Source organism: Copadichromis virginalis, linkage group LG5, assembly GCF_057382275.1.
Source record: "Copadichromis virginalis isolate Kocher_CV1m ecotype Utaka linkage group LG5, C_Virginalis_male_GT1.1, whole genome shotgun sequence".
Taxonomy (NCBI): domain Eukaryota; kingdom Metazoa; phylum Chordata; class Actinopteri; order Cichliformes; family Cichlidae; genus Copadichromis; species Copadichromis virginalis.
The window spans coordinates 14,786,211-14,808,800 of record NC_140622.1 but is presented as its reverse complement, the minus strand read 5'-3'; the positions used below and the strand labels follow the sequence as shown (position 1 = coordinate 14,808,800).

The 22,590-nt window shown below is 40.2% G+C and overlaps 3 protein-coding genes across 3 annotated transcripts; 2 read left to right on the top strand and 1 right to left on the bottom strand.

The window, feature by feature from the left end:
- The first annotated feature begins 553 nt into the window (after positions 1 to 553).
- LOC146709150 (retinol dehydrogenase 12) lies at positions 554 to 22,339 on the top strand. The gene is made up of 6 exons (XM_085456127.1): positions 554 to 793; positions 6,527 to 6,766; positions 19,799 to 19,888; positions 20,060 to 20,248; positions 20,946 to 21,055; positions 21,976 to 22,339. Exons 1-6 carry the CDS (start codon positions 637 to 639, stop codon positions 22,153 to 22,155), a joined length of 966 nt encoding a protein of 321 aa, XP_085312253.1. The 5' UTR covers positions 554 to 636; the 3' UTR covers positions 22,156 to 22,339.
- On the top strand, positions 6,773 to 10,903 carry LOC146709152 (uncharacterized). Its single transcript, XM_085456128.1, has 5 exons — positions 6,773 to 8,363; positions 8,698 to 8,789; positions 9,168 to 9,362; positions 9,451 to 9,527; positions 9,784 to 10,903. The coding sequence occupies exons 1-5, from the start codon at positions 8,213 to 8,215 to the stop codon at positions 10,046 to 10,048; spliced, it is 780 nt and encodes a 259-aa protein (XP_085312254.1). The 5' UTR covers positions 6,773 to 8,212; the 3' UTR covers positions 10,049 to 10,903.
- Positions 10,064 to 13,563, bottom strand: LOC146709151 (uncharacterized). Its single transcript, XM_085456126.1, has 3 exons — positions 12,861 to 13,563; positions 12,409 to 12,544; positions 10,064 to 12,126 (listed from the first exon to the last, which is right to left on the bottom strand). Exons 1-3 carry the CDS (start codon positions 13,454 to 13,456, stop codon positions 11,374 to 11,376), a joined length of 1,485 nt encoding a protein of 494 aa, XP_085312252.1. The 5' UTR covers positions 13,457 to 13,563; the 3' UTR covers positions 10,064 to 11,373.
- Positions 22,340 to 22,590: the final 251 nt, after the last annotated feature.

Genomic DNA, 22,590 nt, shown 5'->3' with positions numbered 1-22,590 from the left:
TCAGCATGGTTCAATGTGCCCCTTTTAAACTTTGAGCACCCGCCCCTTTAAACCTCTCTGCACGTCCCTGATGCCAAATGTGTATGATTTAAAGTGGGTCATGTATTTGTTCTCACTGATGTGAGCTCATGGAACATATGGAAGAGCTATGGATAGGACCATGTGTTCAGCTTGAATGTGTTCCATTAAAACTGCATCTGGTAGAGCAATTACATCCATATGCTTGAACTTTTGCTTACTTGTCTCTTATTCTGCAAACTGGTGAGATCCCCACTCCATGTCGATCAGGGCTCCAAAAAATCAAGCTTAATTTGAATAAATGAACACTTCCATTGTTCACCAGCCCAGATGGTTTGAATATGGATAAAGAGGTTGTCTGTTTAAATGTAATTTCCGAGCTAGCTCTGCAGACTAAACCTGACGGCTTTTTCTCCTCTTACAAATCTCCAAAGTTTATAGAGAGACGATAACAAAAGCTATACAGTGCAAGGAAGAAAAAACAAAACAACTCCTCTTCCGATATAAGATTAAACCACGTGCTTGGATAGTTGAATCATAACACGCCTACTTAAAGCGGTGAGAGGAGGGAAAGCAGTCTATTTCTTTCCCGCGGACGTTAGACTCATCGGCAGGATTATGGCTTGGCTGGGTTTCTTCTATCACCCATTCTGGGCTGTTTCGACGGCGCTACTGGCTGCTGTTGTGCGCCTGCAGATGCGAAACCGCTGGAATCCACAAGCCTGCGCCGTGCGGCTGACAGGGAAGACTGCCATAGTGACGGGAGCCAATACTGGTTGGTTGAATATTAAGAGCCACTAACACAGAGCTGCAGGCGAATTTTGCTGTTAAAATTCTGAATTCTTGAGGTCTTTTTGTTGTTTGTTTGTTTGTTTGTTTGGGGGGCTTGGGGGTTATTTTATTCTTATTTTTTTATTTATTTTGTGTGTGTGTGTGTGTGGGGGGGGGCTTCACGTTCCATGGCTATGAAGGGTTATCCACCAATTGTGATCCCAGGGTGTGTCATCACTAAATTGAGGGTCTCATTTGCAGGAATTACAGGAAATAACAAGGTAGCAGCAAGAACATGAAGAGAGGCTGTATTTGTTGCACTTCAAAAAAAAAGTATTACACTGAAAAGCGGCCGACATGCTTTGATGCTTTGATAAGATCGTGTAAAAATCTGTCAAAGATTCTGCATGACCGCGACGTAAATCGAGGCAAAACTCTGTGGTAAAATGGAGTGGTTCTAACTCCAGCTTTCATTCCTCTCAGCTCTCAGACACTTACATGTGTGCATTCAGTATCCCTGCTGTTTAAAGTTATTAGGAGGTTTTTGTGGTCTTAGAATATAGTTCCCATTGCTGTTCATCATGACCAGTACCATGATCTATGCATCTATCTATATGCATCTATTTTAAAGTCATTCTAAACCTAAAATGCTAAATCTCATTCTTCGGGAGTTGCAGTGCTGCACTAATATAGATAAGGTGACCTTGAAGCATGTTAATTGTTTACTTGGAAGTTAAAAAAAAAATCAAAAAATTCCTTTTATTACTCCAGATCAAAGGGTGTTCAACAAAGTGTCATCAAAAATTTCACCTACATTAAACATTTATTCAAGGACTAACAATCTAACCTATGAGTTCTTGCGCCTTTATTAAATCTAAAGGTAACAGAGTTGTTTAGAGAATAGGAGAAGCACTAAAACCAGTATAGTAAAAATGTAGGAGGTAGAGGCAACAATGATTAGGAAGGAGACATTCAATGTTAGCTACACACCTTTTATGTGCCGTCAAAATGTTTGATGCTTTGGATTTTCATGCCCAGCACATCACCTAATATTTGAGATGATGATGAGATGAGATCTTTTGCCCACAACCGAGATGACAGACCTTGCCGACCGTACATACAATACAAACATCACATTGGGGAGACAGGTCAGGCCAGGTAGTGAGGAAAAAAAAATTGGAATGTGCATTGAAATGTACCGAAGGGGTAGCCGCATTATGATGGTAATTGAGAATTTCAAACTGTTTTTAACACTCCGACACTGGTCTCTCAATCTCCCGTTAATAGCTGCGAGCTTCTCCGTGATGTTATTAGCCGTCGATTCTGTGGTCTTGTCACTCTTTTTTGCTCACATAGCAGATTCTGAGACCTCACGACCGCAGCCAACTGATCCGAGGTGTAATCCAGCTTCCGCCCAGAGATGTTGTTCTGAGTTGATTCTTTCCTGATGTAATCCAACATACATACGCTCAAAGGTGTTATTCTGAGCATTCACTGCAGTCGTAAGCGCCTCCAAGCTCTTAACCATGCTGCCTTCAGTGAGCCCTTTCTGAGAAGTCGCACCTGTCGTTCCAATCCCAGCGGGCAGCCTTGTGGGGATTTGAACAGCCGGTTCCGCTCTCTTAATTCTCCGATAAGCCAGGGCCAAGCCAGCTCCGATCAGCAAGAACCCTGTTATCATGGTTCCAAATAGGTAGATATCTTCAGTGTCCTCGATCGACAGTCCCGCCAGGCACACGATCCTCTGCCACCCGTCCATCGTGTATCCGGCAGGGAAAGTCCATCCAGGGCACTCGGGTTCTCCCGAGCCCAGACTTCTCGTTAAAGGGTGTCAATAGCATTCAGAGACCAGTTGATCAAATCCATAATTCTCTTTTAGGTTTTAGACACAGACTGTGAGAGAGTGTTCCAGGGAAAGTAATACAAAAAAAGACACGAGACTAGACAAGGACATAAGAACTAGCAGGGAAGATAAGGGAGAGGAGAAAAAGTGCGTCCGCCTCCTCCGAGAGCCAAAGATTTGAGTAAGCACCCTGAACATTCATGGTGAGCATGGTTGCTTACTCTTTGGTTCTGCAATTGTTTGTACAAATGTCAAAAAGACCCTTTCAGTTTCTTTGGTTTTTCTTTCTGTTTTGTTTTGTTTTTTGTTGGGGTTTTTTTGTCATTATATCACAGTTGTTTTTCCTGTCATTCTAGGGCTTGATGTATAGCCTTGTGGCAAGAGTAGGACCCTAACACAGAATTTGGAAACACGAGGGAATAAAAACACAATGCCCTGGGTCATTGCCCCAGGGCATTGTGTTTTGAGTTCAAAATCCTGGATCAGTAACCCAGAGGCCATGACACGTCCAAATGTTTTATGACTTTGTCAGTCTGGAGTGATCACATCACTGTTTCCTGTGTTTTTAAAAAAAAATACAAATATCATGGGGTCCCTGAGGACCTCAGTCAAAAGTATCCATATCCCTACGCAGTCTTAAGATGGATTTCTTCACTTAATGTTTGGCATGGATGTTAAACTAAAGCATCACACAGTATCAAGGGGAGTACAGTCATTTTAAAAGAAAACACTATTATATATTATTTGCTATTGTTCTTAAGGTAATTTATTCTGATGTCCCAAGGAAGTTTATGCAGTTGGTAGTCTATGCCTGTTAAATATTTCAGTAGGATGAGGGTTAAATTGTAACTTTATCCACTTTGTTACTAGGAGCCATATAATCTGTTACCATTTCTTTGGTTAAATGGATGCAAAAAAATGCCAAATTCAGCACAGTCTGTCAGGCATAAATGTGTATGTGTGCAACAACAAGATTATTCCACAAAGAGCTAAAAAATTCTGGGAAATGTCTGATTATCAACAGCCTCATTTTTTACCATTACCCAAATATGTTTTGGGTTTTTTTTAGAATACAGTCAAAGAAACACAATAGAACACTTTCAAAGTAGAAAGAGAGTAGAAACACAGAAAAGACTGCAACCATTTCAGTCTAACACACTGGATTATCTCTGTGTATATAAATATACAAATATGTGTATACTTAAACACCCATCTTCCAGCTTCTGAGGAATTAAAACACATTTTCCAGTTATGCGGGAATAAGAGCGTGGGAATAAGTGAAAGCACTGAAAACAGTAATACTCGCTTTGTGAACTGGGAGATGTGTTATAAATAACCTGCTTATTGAGTCTGTCCAACAGTTTTACTCTGAATTTGCACTTACAAAGTGACCCAAAGACAACGCCACTGTTAAAGGTGCTTTCGTAGCTCTTTGGAATGCTCGAATGCTACTGTGACCACAATAAAAGACTGAGGTAGAATATTTAGTTCAGTGCAGTGAAAGTACTAACACCGGACTGTCAGATAAACAATCAGACACAGTGGGAAAGACTCACTGTATTATTTGTGGTTTTTGTAATTTTGGTCATTATAGGAGTCTCTAAATCAAAGTTACTGATGACAATTATTACCTGATGTAGCGTTGCTTATGACTTATTTAATAAAAAAACTTAGCAACATATTTCTGACTAAAGTGTGTTTAATTAAATTTAAACAAACTGATTCCACACAACGTAACTATGGAGCTAGCAAAGAAGTCTCTCCCGTGTGTGTGTGTGTGTGTGTGTGTGTGTGTGTGTGTGTGTGTGTGTGTGTGTCTGCTACGCTGATACACTCTCTATGATGGATAATTGAAAGCAAATGACAATTAGTGGAAATGTGGAAGTGTTTGTGGTTTAGATTTGTCTTTCTGAAGTTTTCCTTGCTGCTAATTTAAATGACTTCAAAGGAAAATATCTCACTGAGTGTGTACCTTTTTAAAAATCCTCTCAGCACACGTGTTCAGCATATGTGGTGTCGAAATTGAGGCCCGTTTGTAAATTATCCCAGATGATAACATGTGCATGAAGATGACAAAAAAAATGTTGCTTAATAAAACAAGTTTGCCCATAAGCTGCAGTGGATCATCCAGCAAAAGAAGAGATAATTCAGCTCCACAGTTCCTGACCGGAACATCAAAGTCATCCACCAACCAGACGTTCGTGGAAAGTGGGAGTTGTGGGAAACCGTAAGAATTGGGACTTGATTAAAACGTGATTTAGAGTGTGTAAAGCGAAGACCCAAAATGCAGAATGCAAAGACCAAATCTAAAACAAAACGCAAGCCACATATCTCAGTTGAAGATCGTCTGAACAAAAACCCAGAATAGAAACTAAAATGTCCCATTTACATAGTAACATTATCCAGGCAATATAGTGAAACACATGTGGCACTGTTTATACGAAGACACATTGAGGGTAGTCATGGGAAACAGGTGGGGAATGTGAAACAGCTTGAATTAATTATGTATAAAAAGACAAAGAGCACAACCAGTTACCAAAATAAAATAGGACGCCATCACTGAAATAGACAGATGTGACACTAAGACTTGACATAGAATGACATGGGGGGAAGAAAGCTGGGGGGGGGGGGGGGAATCACATAAGCAACTACACTAAAACGACGCTAACAAGAATTCAAATGGAAATGAACAGAAGCTACAAACTAAAAAATCCAAATGCATGAAAATCAAATATAACAATAAATGACCCAACAAAGTCCACAAAACTCTGGGTCTATGATCCAGGATCGTGACAGGATTAGCATTAGTGTTAGAAGCCTAGTTTCTTTTATGCTGATTTACACTAATTGGGAATTCTAAACTGTGAAATGTAATTGTCCTGTAATGTTCTCTTAATAAAGAGTAGAATTTGTGTAGTAATGTAGAATTACTACATCAATTTGTGTAGAATTACACAAATTGATAATGGATGCAAATTGCAGGTCTTAAAGACCTCTACTGTGAAACCAATTGCAAGTTTGCATTTGAGAAAGTTTATCGTTAGGGCTTGATCAGGCGACCTTGAACTCTATAACCTCCTCTTCCATGGTTTACCTTTTAGCTATTTCTCTCTGCTCTCTCCTCTTTCCTTTCACCCTCAACGTGATGCAGCAGCTAGCTCTCAGAACCTGGTTAATAATAAAACAAGGTTTTTCCTTCCCACTGTTGCCAACTTCTTGCTCGGAGGTGGTTGTGTTATTGTTGGGGATTCTTTCGACACTCCAGGATCAGTTCAAATTGCCTTGAGATGACTGTTGTTGTGAAATGGCACTATAGAAATAATAAAGTTGAATTTAGTTGCAACAAAAACCTGACATGATGCTCTCAAATAAAACTGTTTCCCTCTAAGGTTTAGGAGAGGAAATATTTTCCTTTCAGTTCTAAATGTTAAAGGGGTTTGGTTGTAATGGAGAACCGTTTAAAGATTGCATCATTTCATGATATCAGTTAACCTTCCCTCAGTGAGTGAGATAAGAACAACTATCTTTTAGTAGTTTGTCCTCACGTTCATCCTCGCTTTTTTTTTTTTTTTTTAGAAAGATTCGGGTCTTCGCCTATTTGGGTATATGTTTTAAAACCACTAATATGCGATATACATACATATATGTGTGTATAAAACATGTCACAGTTTCTGAGCAATAAAGATCTGCTTCACTCTGCTTAAGCTGCATATCTGCAAGCAAATGCAAGAAAACACAGAACAAATGCCCAGATAATGTGAAAACTGCTTAAACTTAGAATAAAATCATAACGTTTATTTTAGGTTTTAGACCTTATGTAAATCTGTCTTTTGATTAATCTGTTATTTAAGCATATTTCAACAAGTAATGTTTTGTTTTGTTCCACTCTGCTAGGGATTGGAAAGTTCATTGCCCTGGACTTTGCACGTCGTGGGGCTCGTGTTATCTTGGCTTGTCGGAGCGAGGCAAGGGGCACAGCAGCACTTAACGAAATTAGGGAAAAAACAGGAAACTTGGATGTACATCTGCGTCTGGTGGACCTTTCCAGTATGGACTCTGTCCGAGCATTTGCTGAGAGGATTCTTAAAGAGGAGAAGGCGCTGCACATCCTCGTCAACAATGCTGGAGTATCAGGTGATACAAGCAGAGCCGGTCCGAGGATTTCAACACAACCACCAAATCACGCTCACTGCTCATAACTAAATGAAGATGAGCACATACACACAAACTAGAAATAGGCAAATGAATTACATTTCTTATTTTATTTGAAACTGTTTGGGGAAAATATATTCAAATATGGAAAAAAAATCTAAATTCTAAAGATTAATGGCAACATTTTTACAAGATAAAAGCAACACTGTTGTACATCACAAGGTCAAACCTGGAAGAATTTGAGACAATTTGAGCGTTTCATTTGGACATTTTGTGTTAAAATAGTAATCTAACACACAATGTTGTGAGATGTAGCAAAAAAAGCTAGCTATTATAAATTATCAATGAAAATGCAGTTCTACTAAAGTTGGCGAGCAAACAGCAAGCAAGGCTTGTTCTAATGTAAAACACATCAGCTGGCCAGGGACTATATTCAATTTAATTTGTCGAAAATTAAAAGCCAGCTCTAATATGCATAACAACAAAAACAAAAACACACAAAAACATGTCTGTTTGGGTTTTTTTGTTTAGTGAGTGAATCATTGAACAACAGTTTCATCTAGCATGACAGCAGGGATTGAGGAGATGCACACAGAAATCAGGGGCCTAAACAAATGGATCATTGTCGTGACTGGATACAGAAAGCAACGCTTCGCAATAGCTAAACAATCTAGAACAGGGTGCCAAACATAAGGCCCAGAAGCCAAAATCAGCCTAATAAAGACTCCAACCAGGTCTGCTGGACGTCTTTGGAAAATTTGAAGGATGGCATATATTTTGCACCTAAACTGTATTTTCATCAATTTGACACATTTATACAGATCTCATCCACAGCCATTCATACCACACCAAAGTAATAAAGTAATAGATAAACAATAAACCACAGAAAAGCTCCTGTTTCTTTTTCACAGCTATACAATTTTGTGTGTCCGCAGTAAAATAGATAAATAGATAAATAAAATATGACAAATGTCTGTGAATTAACAAAAACTTTCTGCTTTATAATTAATGGACAGTTTAGACAATGGGCTACCAGAACTTTTTCTGTAATTTTACACATTACTTTACATTACAACTCTACAGATTTCTTTCTTTTACTACAGTAGGATTTCTTTTTTTTATGTAAAGCAAACTGAGACACGCTGTTTAATTAGCACATCTTTATCTTATATTGCCATATTTCAGAGATTAAATGTGCAGTTGAACTACTTTACACTGACATAAAGGGGAGTTTTGATGGTCGCTTACGATTAAAGTGGCACATATGTGTCCCACGATCTAAAATCAATTTGACATCTCCGATCTCGAATTTGTATGGCAGACTTTGCAGGGCAGCAACGCAAATATTTACAAGTACAATGGACTACTTGCACTAACACTTCCGCGTTCTATGTAGACCTGCTCCAGTGCTTCCGGTGCGGTTAAACCATGGCGACGTTCTACACTCGATGCCTACAAGAGCTCCCAAAATTGAACATCACCGATGTTCATCGGATTTGCAGAGTGACGACTACCCCCGCCAGCAAATTAGATAAAGGATTTAAGTTATATGCTGCATCTTATATACACAACTACGAAGGTAAGAAAACGTAAATTAACCGACAAAGAAACGCTAGCTAACGTCAAATGCAAACACTACGTTACTCCGCTATGTCCTTCATTTGATGTCAGTTCTCTACATTACATGTTTTCTTAAACGGTGTTTTATGTCGTCCTAAACTATAGTTGAGGTTTTCTTAACTAATGTCACTTTTGTTGTTAGACACTGTTATATTAGCGTTAGGTAGTTGGCTAACTATGGAGGTAGTTAACTACCTAATGCTACTCTTGCTAAGTGTAAAATATATATGTTTAAGACATGCTGAAATGAGTAATACAGAAATAATGCTAATGGTACTTGTATCTTTATTCAGTGTCCAATAAAGACAGGTTGTCAGGGGAGGTCGGTGTGAGAGCCCTGTGCTACAGGTCGATGAGGAAGAGTGAGGCACCACACAGACTAAGTGTAGGCAGGAAGCTGTGTAAAGTTGTTAATCCCCGTTCAGTGGGGTTCAGTTCATTTAAGCATTAGTTAAGTTCATTCCTAAAGGCCCATCAACTTGAATGTTTTCCTTGTCTCCCTGCTTTATCACTCCTAATTTGACTAGTCAGATAGTTAAATCAACGTGTGTTTGGGTGATCAGAAACATTTGACAACAAGTTAATACTGCAAATATACACAATCTAAGTTATTACAGTTATCAAGGATGGTTAAGTTGTTTTAATAGGGAGAGAAGGAAACACTAAGCATTCAGGAGGGTACGTAACCATAACACTGAACTATGTTCCTGTTCGGCTCTTCCATGAAGATGTTACATTTTTAATTTTCGTTCTTTCTTCTTAGATTAAGCTTCTGGATTCATCGCCGGTGATACTGACACATAGCCAGTGCTCCTGTGTGGCAGGCGCTGTTATGTGCAATCACACAGTGGCACTGCTCTTCCAAACAGCACACTACTCACAACTCAGAGTGCCGGTTGTCCCCCCTGTGCATAGCTGCACGGAATCTGAACAGCAATGGCACAAGCCACGGACAGTGGTAATTTAAATGAGGTTAAAGTTTTTGAATTAGTCCATGTTTACATATGAACAGCAACACCATCCATAGTAAATGTGTCTTCTGTTAGGGTGTGAGGCCAGGACCCATCAACTCCATGATCTTCACTAAGCCAGTACCAAATAGGATGGCCCAGACTGGAGTACGGTAATTACATTTGTAAAATTTGGTTTCACGTGTTACAAATGTATGTTGCTATTTTTTTCATACATACATGTGTCAGAATAGGTATTAATTTACATACAACATTACACTTTCTGAAGACGGCTAACTCAGTCATGTACATATACATCCCAGTCTCTAACTTATGCACCACTGTTTTACACCTTTTAGTTTTTAGTTTAGTTGTTGTTCAGTATAATAACCTTCTCCCTTACATTATTGTCATTGATGTTTTCTTTAGGAGTGGCTTCTACAGAGGCATGGTGGGTCCGTTACCAGATCCCTGCTTGTTCAGAATAACGGAGGCATATGCAAAATTTAATATTGAGGACAGGCCACTTGTGACCACAATGAACATGAGACCTGACAAGCCCCTTGTGGAAAGTGCCTTTGGGCTGGTGCAGGAGGGCAGTGTTGTCATATCAGCAGCTGGTTTTGACAACCCGGTACATCACACTACACCGCGATGTACCACCAACACCGCACTTGCCTCTGGAGGGGTATGACATCTTGCCATCAGATTGTGTGTTTGTGTGCTCAGAAGAAGAGCTTCTGCATCTGAAAAGCTTGTCTGTAACTCTGGAAATGGCTCACAAAATAGAGGAAGCTACACGTGAGCAAAGCTCTTCGTCTGAGTGGCATCAGCTCCGCAGGCCCAGAGTGACTGCCTCTAGGTTTCGGGAGGTGTGTCACGTCAGAGGCCAGAGCTCGGCCGAGTCACTAGCAGAGCGTATATTGAAGGGAACAAGGCAGACAGCAGACATGAGGAGAGGAACTGAGATGGAGCCTGCAATAGCAGCAGAGTATAGTAGGCTAATGAATGTTAACTACTCACCCTGTGGTCTGGTCATTCACCCCATTGCCCCCTGGCTTGCTGCATCTCCTGATGGTGTTGTTTTTGACCCCAATGAATACCCCCAGTTTGGCTTCGTCGAATTCAAATGTCCCAATGTACAAAACTTTATTGACTGCAAATATGTGCAGATGGAATGTGGTACCCCTAAACTAAAAAAGAGCCACGCATATTACTGGCAAGTGCAAGGACAACTGCTCATCAGTGGGATGCAGTGGTGTGACTTTGTTGTGTGGGCACAAGAGGACTACCTAGTGCAAAGAATATACATGGATATAGATGTGCACAATGCAATCAGAGAAAAGGCAGACTATTTCTTTTTTTACATATATATGCCAAGATACCTGTGTTTGAAAAAATGAACAGTGAAAACATAGCAAAAAGAAAAACAGATCCTTCAGGCTGGCTGGAACAAAATAACTGATGTTTTATTTTCAATATATTTCATGAATTATTTTGTTGTTACATGTTACTTTTATGTGACATCAATAAACAGTTATTTAAGCAATGGCATCAATTTAATTTTTAAAAACACATTAAAACGTTGAATTTGTGCAGAACTTATTTACATGGTAAGTATTTAAAACTCCATGCCTAGCATACTGATATACATTTAGACAATAACACAACTGAACTGTAGAAAATGACAAATGGTATTTTTGATGTTCCAAAAGCTCAATGTCACTTATGGTTTTAAAACGATTTAGTGATTTACTTTATAATTTTGATAAACAGTTTTGTTGAATCTGAATAGTAATAATAGTAGTATAATTAAACAGTATTATTAACATTAAACATTTGCAATGAATTTGAATTATCAATAACTGAAACTCAACTATCAGCACTCAAGTACCAGTTCTGTAATCAAGTATTGTCAGCTGAGAAGGAAGAAATTCAACTGTAGTGGCCTCAGCTGCAGGTCATTTTCCATAAGTTACTTGTACTGGCACTGGTGTCTTAGGAAAAATCCATCTTGTCTCACTTAACCCATTTTTTAACTAATGCTGTGTTCTGGTAATTTGACAGCATACATGCCACTGCAAACAGTTGGTTGATATTATAAACATGTGACATGGTAATGATGCTATCAAAAAGTTTGTTCTGTTTGATCCTCCTAATGACTCGCTCCACATGTACCCTGAGTCTGGCTATGGCCTGCGTCTCCTTAACCTGGTATGCTGGCATCTGCTTCTGCTTAGATAGAAAAGGTGGGCAGTACACTTTGCATTTACAACAATCAGTGATTAGGAAGCCCTTATCTACCATCACTGCCATGTCTTCAGTCAACTTCTCAGCAATGCCTGATTGTTTGAATAGTTCCTTGTCACTAACCGAACCAGCATACAGATTAGAGATGAATGTCACTGGACCATGTGGAGCTATGCCAACCAGGGCTTTCATCATACAGTGGGATTTGTACGAAGAGTACATTTCACTTTGGAGAAGTGGTGAGGATGGTGTCTGACACCTCAGCTCTGTACAGTCAAGGATCATCTGGGTGTCTGAGAAATCTTTGAATTCCTCAGGGAGGTAAGCTTGCACTTCTTCACGTGTAAGCCAGATGCACTGAGACCCCAGTGCAGTGGCAAGAAAATTTGTCCATGTTGCAATAATGCGGCTCACTGTGGACTGGTGTATGTTAAATCGGTGTGCCAGGTCCCTCTCCTTCAAACCAACTGACAGGAAAACCAGGAAAAGAAAAAACTCATCAATTGGCTGTAGCAGCTGCCTCTGGAAGGTGAAAACAAAAGGGAAAATGTTACTCCTTAAGCTATGAACTAGTAAAATTATTCTTTTCTTGGCTAAATGTTTTGTAATGGTTAGGCATACCATACTGTACCATGGGGTAAACAATGAGGTGCTGTAGTGCACAGGTGTATGTATGTAAAGGATACTGAGTCTAGCATACATACACCTGTGTATGTATGCTACTGTACATAAAGTAATGTTAATGTACATAAATACAATAACATTACACCTCTAGTTCTAACTACCAACAAACCCATAACCTACTGTTGATGTGCGTGCAGGTGTCAACACTTCTTCGTTCCGATTGGCAGCTGACTTGGCTCTTGAAACCCGGATCATTTTATAGATGCAAGGCTCAATCAAAACCCAGAATGCCATCAAATGATCATAGCTTGGAAATCTATTCACGAGAGAGACATACATCGTGTCAATCATTAATTAACATTACACACTGACATAAAAATAATGTGAACTGTGACAAATATGCTAATGGAATGCTGTATAAAATAGTCTGATTAAGAGTATTTGGTGTTGTATTTTACCTGTAGCATTAGGATATCGTTTAAATACTAAAGCATCTACATAAAACATACAATCAGCAGAGAAAAAGTAAATATCTATTTTGTTTTCATTAAGACTGGAAAAACTTTCTAAATTTAACTGATGGTGACCTTGGTATATTTTAAACAGTTAGCTTGAATAGAACTTAGATGTACCTGGTGTAGAATCGGATGTCAGTGTCGGAGCCAGCAAAACGCTGTAACCCAAATTCTCGCTGGACACGTAACTCCTGTATTTCCTTCCTCAGAGTCTCCACGTCTTTGGACAGGTCTTCTGCAGCTGATGCAGATATGTCCAATGCAGATGGCTCAGGGACTGAGCAGTAGTCATGATCTCTTGTAAGACTGTGCTCTTCTTGATCGTCAGGAGGAACTAGTTCAGGGCGTCGCTCCGTTCTCTCCCAAACACTACGCCGCGGTGGTTCAACTTTATAGCCATTCCACTCAAAAAGTGTTGGTACAGCACCTTTAATAAGCCGCCTTCGACCATCGAGGGTTGTTGGCTCTATGAGTTGATCACTGGCAAAGTGTCTGCAGCAGACCCTGGTGTGAGAGGTAATCGTGAAATGATCCCGGCGTATATTTACCAGCCATTGTCTTCTCAAGTCGGAATGGGTCGGAAAGGCATGAAAACTTAGTATGCCGTTAAATTTGGCTGAAGCTGAACAAAGTGGGACACAGCAATGCTCGGAGTATTTCTTCTCCTGTTTTTGAAAATGTCCTGTTTTAAATACTTTCCTTTTTATACTCATTCTGAAGCGACATTAGCATAGCTACCGATAGATAAGCAAACGTACCGGAAACGCACAAGCGGTACTATTTGGAAACGGAAATACGTCACATGCCCTAGTGCAAGTAGTCTATTCTGAAAAAGTTGGAATGCTGCGTAAAATGTAAATAAAACAGAGTGCAATGATTTGCAAATCTCATAAACCAATATTTTATTTTAGAAGATAGAACACGTAAACATTTAAAGTATGGGGGGGGGGGGGGGGGTTACCATCCACTCTTCTTTTAACAACAGTCTGTAGGGGTCACGTGACGTCAATGGCGGAGTAGCTGTGTTTCTCGCCCGCTCCCGCAGCTTGGCATTTGTTTAGGCCTTTATATGTCTTGTTTGGTTAAAGTCTCTGTTTATTTCGACTTTTAAACTTCGTACGATGCCAAGCACCCAGAAGAAGCTCAACCTTGGGTCGAAACCGGGCAAATCCGGAGAAAATCACCCTCCGCTCAGCGATCATGCTGTAGCGGATATGGCGGAGGCCCAGTCGCCCCCACTTCTCGACCGAATGGACGTCGACAAATTGGTGGAGAGGATATCGGCGGAGGTGCTGAGGGCGGTGGAGGCCTCCTTTGAGAAGAAGATTGATCCAGTTCTGAAAAGACTGGAAACATGCGCAGCTAACATCTCTGCATTGGATGTTAAAATGAAGGAGGCAGAGGCACGTATATCAACGCAGGAAGATGTTACAGCGGGATATGGCGCCAAGATTTCTGAAGTGGAGCTTAAGCTGGAGGCCGCTTTGGATAAGATTGATGACTTGGAGAACAGGAGCCGACGGTGTAACATACGTGTTATTGGGCTACCCGAAGGCAGTGAAGGTACCAACCCTGTGTCTTTTTTCAAAACGTGGTTACCGGAGTTGGTGGCTGTGAGTTTCAAGGGCGGCGCTGTTAAAATCGATCGCTGCCACCGGGTGCTTGCACGCCTCCCTTCCAGTGCCCAGCGGCCCCGCGCGGTCATCATAAAGCTCCACAACTTCCAGGATAAAGCACGGATCATGCAAGCGGCTAGGAGGAAGCAGTCCTTATTTCATAATGGCATTCCTATTATGATATTCGAGGACTTCTCCGCCGCTGTTCTGAAGAAACGCCAGGGATTCTACCACGTCAAACAAGGGAGATGGGTGTCCCCTTCGCTATGATGTACCCGGCTGTCCTTAGGATCAAGATCGATGGCCAGGAGAAATCTTTTAGATCTCCAGAAGCAGTCTCAGCTTACCTGGATAACGTACCTCAAGGGGCGGGGCCGCGCTCATCCTCGGTGGCTCCAGTGGACTGTTGATCTGTGCTCCTGTCCCATACCTGAGGCATTCGCCAATCCCTCGTCTCCTCCTCCTCCTTTTTTTTTTTTTTTTTTTTTTTTTTTTTTTCTTTTCCTTCCCTGTTTATTATTATTGTTATTTTTTCTGTTTGGTTCCTTTTTTTTTTCCTTTTCGGGTCTGTGCGGAGATAATAACCCCATACACATAGACTATTTTATTTAGCCATTTATAATCCGAATTCTTGTTTTAGCTGCGGGCGGGCAACTGTTTCACGTTACTGATTAAGAAAAGACTCGTACTCTGGTCCAGCATCTTTCTATGTCCAAGTTGGAAAGTTTGCTTGCGCCCCCTGCTGGGCGTTGAAGACCTTTGTCTGACCTCCATACTCACTGGTTTCTTGACGGTTCTGTTTCTTATAAATAGTTTTCTGTTAATTGTTAGCAGAGCAGGACGTTTGTTTTTCTATGTGTATTTTACTTGCCACTGGTGTTGTAGAGCAGTGTTTGGGAGCCCTACATATCAGCTATGCTTTGGTCACCTGAGCGTGGTTCCATGCTTATTTAAAATGTTGTATGATAAGTGATAATTCAATGTTGAATGTTTGTTCCTGGAATGTAGGAGGTATACATAACCCTGTTAAACGGAAAAAAAATATTGAGCTTTCTTAAGAGGGAGAATGTACATGTTGCCTTGTTGCAAGAAACTCACCTGTCTCCTCAGGAGCATCTAAAACTGAAACGTGATTGGGTCGGTCAAGTTTTTAGTTCCTCCTTTACGAGTAAGAGCCGCGGTGTAGCCGTTTTAATACATAAACACCTACCGCTGACAGTTGACCAAACAATTTGTGATAAGTCTGGTAGATATGTTTCCTTAAAAGGCACCCTAGGTGGTCAGGCGGTGTCATTTCTGAATATTTACTTTCCGCCAGTACAGTCTAACGACTTTATTGCTCATACTTTCTCTTCCTTTTCTGATTGGGTTTGTGATAATTCTGTGATAGCCGGTGATTTTAACTGTTATTTTTCTACAACTAAGGACAGATCCCCTCCTAAACAAATTCAAATGTCTACAAGGGCCAAAGCACTTTTAGATACTTGTAACGAACTTGATCTGGTTGATACCTGGCGGACTCTTCATCCTAACGATAAAGAATTTACTTTTTTTTCCGGTGTTCATAGAACAAGTAGTAGGATCGATCTCGTTTTCACCCCCAAGCGATCACTGGGAAACATTTTGAGATGTACAATAGGCGATATTATTATATCAGATCATGCGCCGGTTTTTGTTCAGCTAAGTGATCTAAATCCTGTCCCTCGGTCTCATACCTGGAGATTTAACAATTTTTTGATTCACGACCCAAAATTCGAAATATTTTTAAATGATCAGCTTGAACATTTTTTAAAGGTCAATGCAACCCCTGAAGTTTCTCCAGGCCTGCTTTGGGACACCCTGAAGGCTTACACCCGTGGACTGATTATATCATATTCAGCAGGCCTGAAGCGGAAAAATCAGATGGAACAACGGAAATTAGAACTGGAATTGCACGAACTGCAAGCTAAACATAATGAATCACCTTCAGAGCAATTAAGGAATGAAATTCAGGTGGTTAAAACAGCTTTGGAGGCACTATTGACAAGAAAGGCTGAGAAATCTCTTTTCTTCATGAGGCAGAGGTTATATGAGTTTGCTAATAAACCTAACCGCTATCTGGCCAATCTTCTTCATAATAAGGGTGCTGGTTGTAATATCCCATGTGTTAGAGACTCATCTGGTTTACCTAAATATGACAATTTAATTATTAATGATACTTTTAAAACTTTTTATAAGCAGTTATATACCTCCCAGTTTAAACCAACATTGGAACAAGGTATGCATCACTTCTTCTTAGGACTAAATTTACCTAAAGTTACTGAAATCCAAAGGGATGATTTATGTAAACCTATAACGCAAAGTGAAATTTTGAAAGTTATTCAGATGCTTCCAAATAACAAAGCCCCGGGTCCAGACGGGTTCACGGGGGAATTCTTTAAGAAATTTAGTAAGATTCTGACTTCCCCACTGTATAAGATGCTTCTGTCCTCTTTTGAGGCAGGCACTCTCCCCCCCTCCTTAATGGAGGCTAATATTTCGCTAATTCTGAAGAAGGGGAAACCTCCAGAAGAATGCGCCTCCTATAGGCCTATATCTGTTTTAAATCTTGATTTGAAGATACTTGCTAAGGTCCTGGCTGTACGTCTTGAGCCAGTACTACCTTCGATCGTTGAGAATGATCAAACTGGTTTTATACGAGGGCGGTATTCCACACATAGCGTGAGGCGCCTACTTAACATTATTCAGCACTCATCTTTGTTTAACCCTGAGGCTCTAGTCATCTCACTTGACGCTGAAAAGGCCTTTGACCGTCTGGAATGGCCGTTTCTTCTTTTCACACTTCAAGAATTTGGTTTAGGTGACAACTTCGTTAAATGGATCCAGATCCTTTATACTTCCCCTCTTTCGGCAGTGATTACCAATGGTTATAGGTCAGACAATTTCAGTATTGAACGTGGCAGTCGACAGGGCTGTCCGCTGAGCCCTTTGTTATTCGCCCTGGCTATGGAACCCCTTGCCACAGCCATTAGGAAGGATGCTGCTATTGAAGGACTCTGTTTGAACAATTCTCAACATAAGATTTCACTTTATGCAGATGACGTCTTAATTTTTCTAAATTCTCCTGCTCACTCAATTCCTAGATTAGTTGCGTTAATTTCCCAATACGGCTCCTTCTCAGGCTACAAGATCAATTTTTCTAAAAGTGAGGCTATGCCCCTCTCTGTTCTAAATGAGGTTGATCCAAACATTTCTCAGCCTTTTCGTTGGTCTCCCTCCGGTTTCACTTATTTAGGGGTAAAGATTTCACCGAATCTAAAAGAAATGTATAGTCTGAACTACACCCCTTTAATTCAGACCATCAATCGCGATTTGGGTAGGTGGTGCAGCCTCCCTCTGTCTCTCTTAGGTCGTATTCATCTGGTCAAGATGAATATCCTCCCTCGCCTCTTGTATTTATTCCAGATGTTACCGCTTGCTCTGTCCAAAAAGGTTTTGTCAAAATTAAATGGTTCAATTATTTCTTTTATATGGCGTAAGAAAAGACCTAGGCTGAGATACAGTTTTCTGTGTTTGCCTGTTCAGAAAGGCGGTCTTGCCGCTCCCTCCTTCCCACAATACCTCTTGGCTGCACAGTTTAAATTTCTTACAGAATGGTTTATGGACGATCCGGATTCCATTTACCTCAGCGCTGAGTCCGCTTCTTTAAAGGGCATTCCGTTGCGGAACCTGCTATATATTTCCTCAGGTAAAGCCACAGTTCTAACACAAGATAATATGGTGCTAAAGAATATGCTCGTTATTTGGCGCAAAGTCAGGCGCCTGGAAGGATATTATAATTGTTTCTCCCTTCTTACTCCTATTCATGAAAACCCTGACTTCTTACCTGGTCTTCAGGCTGGTTTTGCGGACTGGTCTCAAAAAGGGATTAATACAGTGGGTGATCTTGTTCATGAGAACTCTCTTCTTACTTTTAATCAACTGAAAAGCAAGTTTGGTCTGACCAATAAGGATTTTTTGAAGTACTTTCAGGTAAAGCACTATATTACTTCTAAATTGAAGGATTTGAATGGAGGGTTTGGTCTTTCTCCTATAGAATCACTCATGGTAAAAACTACCCAACTAAAATGTATCACTAAAAAGATTTATAACATTCTCTCTGATCTTAGAATGGATAACTCTAACAAAATCAAGGGCCAATGGGAATCAGACGTAGGCGCTATAGATGCTGAAGCTTGGGATGAGTTGTGTTGTCGTCCTTTTAAAGCCTTGGCATCTAATTCTATTTGGGAAAGGCAGTTTAAACTTATAAATAGGCTTTATATTACACCCGAGAAGAGACACATAATGTATCCAGCTTTGCCTAATCTCTGTAACAAATGTCAGTCTGCTGTTGGTTCCTTTTTTCATTGTCTGTGGAGCTGCCCTGTTATTCTACAGTTTTGGAGATCACTTATAGACAAGCTATGTACTATATTTAATTGCCGACTGCATCTGGGTCCAAGGACTTGCCTGTTAGGACTGAACGATGAGCTACCTGCCGGCTTTCGCAGCAAAGATCTCCTTCACATATTGCTGCACTACGCTCGAAAGTGCATTATGGTACTGTGGATTTCTGATAAGGCCCCATCTGTCAACCAGTGGCTACAGTCTGTGATATGTATCATGCGAATGGAAGCCTTCTCTACAGCACTTAAGGACAAACCTTTCCTTTTCTATCGCATATGGGACCCTTTTTTGGCCCACCTGAACACTCCTTCTGCTCAGAGGTTGAAATCGGGCTTACAGGATTTAGCCTGGCAACAAAGGGACGATTGTTAACCTTTTTCATTGTTTATTAATATTGCTGTTGGCTTTCTCTTTCTGCCTCCCACGTCCTGCTATACATGTAGATGCATCTTTGTCCTGTGTATGTATATGCTGGTGACTGCTGTTTTCCTGCTCTGCAATTAAAAGTTAAAAAAAAAAAAAAAAAAAAAAAAAAAAACAGTCTGTAAATGTCTGGGGACATCGAATGCATCAAACTGCGGAGCTGCTAGACTTTTTGGCAAGGATTGTTGTCCCATTCTTGTCTGATAAAGTATTCTAGCTGCTAATTTCATGATATGCCAAATATTTTCAACACTTCCCATCTTTACTTCTGAGAACCTCTGCCTCTTTAAGATGCTATTTTTATTCCCGTTCATGTTATCATGTTCCTTCATCTGTTTCTTTTTAGCACCACTATGTTCTATGTTCCATTGCCAAACAAAGCGGAGATTTGTAAATCATTGCATTATGTAAGCAGTGTTCCAACTTTCTGAAGTTGTCTTGTACTAAAACACCACACAGAGTACCAGAGAGTGGTACACGGTGTGCTAGCCTTGTGTTAAACATCAACCTTAGAAAACCTAGTCTGATTTATGACGTCAACTTTTAGATCAACTTTTAATTCTAGGGATTTAACTTTTTATCAATCAGGTTTACCAAGGAACATAACCAAAGATGGATTTGAGGAATCTTTTGCTACTAACCACCTGGGACCTTTTCTTCTCACCAACCTGCTGCTGGGTAAGACTGTGGGGTCTATTTAACACAGGGGATGTACTGTGTTGAGAAAACGAAATGCATAATACACTACTGCCTGCAATTGTCAGGTCATCCTAAATATCTGCCATTTTTTTGGTGTCTCCCCTTCTCATCGTATCCTTGCTGCCACAACGTGTTTCATATTCTTTCCAGACCTGATGAAGAGTTCGTCTCCATCCCGTATCGTCAGCGTCAGCTCAGTCAACCACAAGAGGGGTAAAGTGGACTTTTCTCATTTTCACGGCAAGAACCTGAGCTATTGCATGGATCAAGTCTACAACAACACTAAGCTGCACAATATCATCTGTACCAACGAGCTAGCACGCAGACTAAAAGGCACAGGTAGGCTACAGGAAAGCAAATATTATGAATGTACAGGAGGGATCTCTGCCATTGGAAGAGCACTGAAAGAAAATAAATGACAAAATAAGAAGCAGTAACAAAAGATGGATGATGATCACATTCAGATTTAAAAATACACATAAGCCATGGCTTTATGTGATTTAAATAATAATGCACTCTGATGATGATCAGTCTTTAAAAGTTATTCTCATAGGACCCTTGTTTGTTGGGCTTCCTGCTCCTCTCTGTATTTGTATTGTTTGCCCCATACATTATACAGTAGTTTGTCTGTTTTTCTAAGAAATCTGAAAGATGAAACTGGCCTTGAATATTCATAAAATATGCTGGTAAAATACTGAGAGATTCTAGATTCTAGAAAGTATTAAACTTTCATTTTCAGTTTTTGCATCATGCTGAAAGTCAATCTCTAGCAATCATTAGAGGCTGAACGGTGGCTTGTTGGATGATGTTATTTCATTACAGAATGTTACATCCTGTGAGGCTGTGGGAGTGTGTGGACAAACTGTGAACTTCAGTTTGTACCATCAAAAACAGGCCAGCTCCATCTGCTTCACCCACTCTAGCCTCTAATACTTAGGATAAAATTAATTTCTCAACATCCTATCAAACCCTCAGTGCTTACCTTTTCAGTGACCGTTTCAGTGTTGTTTTTTGTTGTACTTTTATCATTACATAGATGTAACTGCAAACTCCGTCCACCCCGGTATTGTGATGACAGAAGTAATGAGACACTATTCGTTTTGGGTCCGTTGGATTTTCAACCTTATTGGGTTTTTCTTTTTCAAGGTAAGTTGAAACAGGCAACCAAACTAAAATAAGATACCAAATCCAGACTGTTTCAATGATGGCACAAACCAAACTGCTAAAACTAGAATAACAAGTTCAAGCGCTAAAACATTTCACATATCTGTGGTTAAGTATAAAATGAAGCTTTCCTGCTGTAGGAATCTTAGGAATCCTTTGTTCTTATTCTTTGCTTTTTCCCCCTTGTGGTTGTATCCTCATCTCTTTCATTTTTAGCCTTGTCTCTCAGATGTATACATCTGTTCTCGCATTTATATTGACATTTTAAACATGGGATAATCTGCTGCAAAGTGGGAAAAGAAAACTACAGTTTGGTCCACAACTTTTTGAACAGTGACACCAATTTTGTAACTTTACCTCTCTCAATCGCCAAAATAGATTTCATATTAAACAACTGAAGTGATTGAAGTGCAGACTTTTACATTTTCCTATCATTGTCAAAGTCTACAATCAAGAGACACCTGGAATGGAAATACAGAACGTTTACAGCACAATACAAACCACTGGTAGCTTTTAGCAAGGCCAAATGCGGCTTTGCCAGAAAACTTCTAAAGAGCCTACCCAGTGCAGTATTTGGTGCATTTGGTAATGTCCAAGGATTTTCACCCCCTTGAATTAATACTTCAGTCGGACATTGACTTAGCATTCACTGTGGTGGTGTGTAGAGGCAGAATTATTATATACTTGCACCCCCTAACATTACCTTACAATATATTGTAAGGGAAAGTTATTCATCTGTGACTTGTATCTGTGGTGTCATCCAGTGCTCAACAACTGGCTCTAACTAGGCACAAAACAGGGCTGGGATTACATGTTTTCCAGCTGCATATTTGTAGCTCTAAGGATGTTTGTTGATCTTAATTTTCATGTTTCCTCTCCACCTTTCCTAATCTCCCTTTCAGTCACCAGAAGCAGGGGCAGTGAGCACAATCTATTGTGCTGTAGCAGAGGAGCTGGAGGGTGTAACCGGAAAGTATGTTGATAGCGACTGTTCCCTGACTCTGCCTATCCCTTTAGCTCGGGATGCTGCCCTCGCGGTCAAGGACTTTGAATTCTGCGAAAGACTGACATCAAAGCTCTGAAACCACTAGCTGGGAGGGTTTGATAACAAGAGGGGTCAAATTCCAAAGTCATTCACACTGCACCTACTGCCTATGCAATTCTGCCACCACAATGTCTGATTTTTACTATTTTGCCTTAAGTAATTTGCATGCACATTTTCTTTAAATAACTGTATTTTTGTTAATAAAGTTTAACCAACAGTGACCACTCAGTGCAATTCTTTCTTTTTAAAGGAACATTTAGTGAAATCTTACAAGTTGTGTCTGTGTCCCTTGGGATCATTGCTAAATAGCTTGAATGATTTTTCAGAATATGCATTACGTCTGTGTAACCATCATGCTATAAAGGGTTATGAATTTCCTTGAGGTCTGAGAGAAATCAGTTTCTCCTGGGAAAGAGGCTGACACCCTGTGGCCAACAAGCCAAAATGCTTTCACAGAAATTACAGCGCAAAC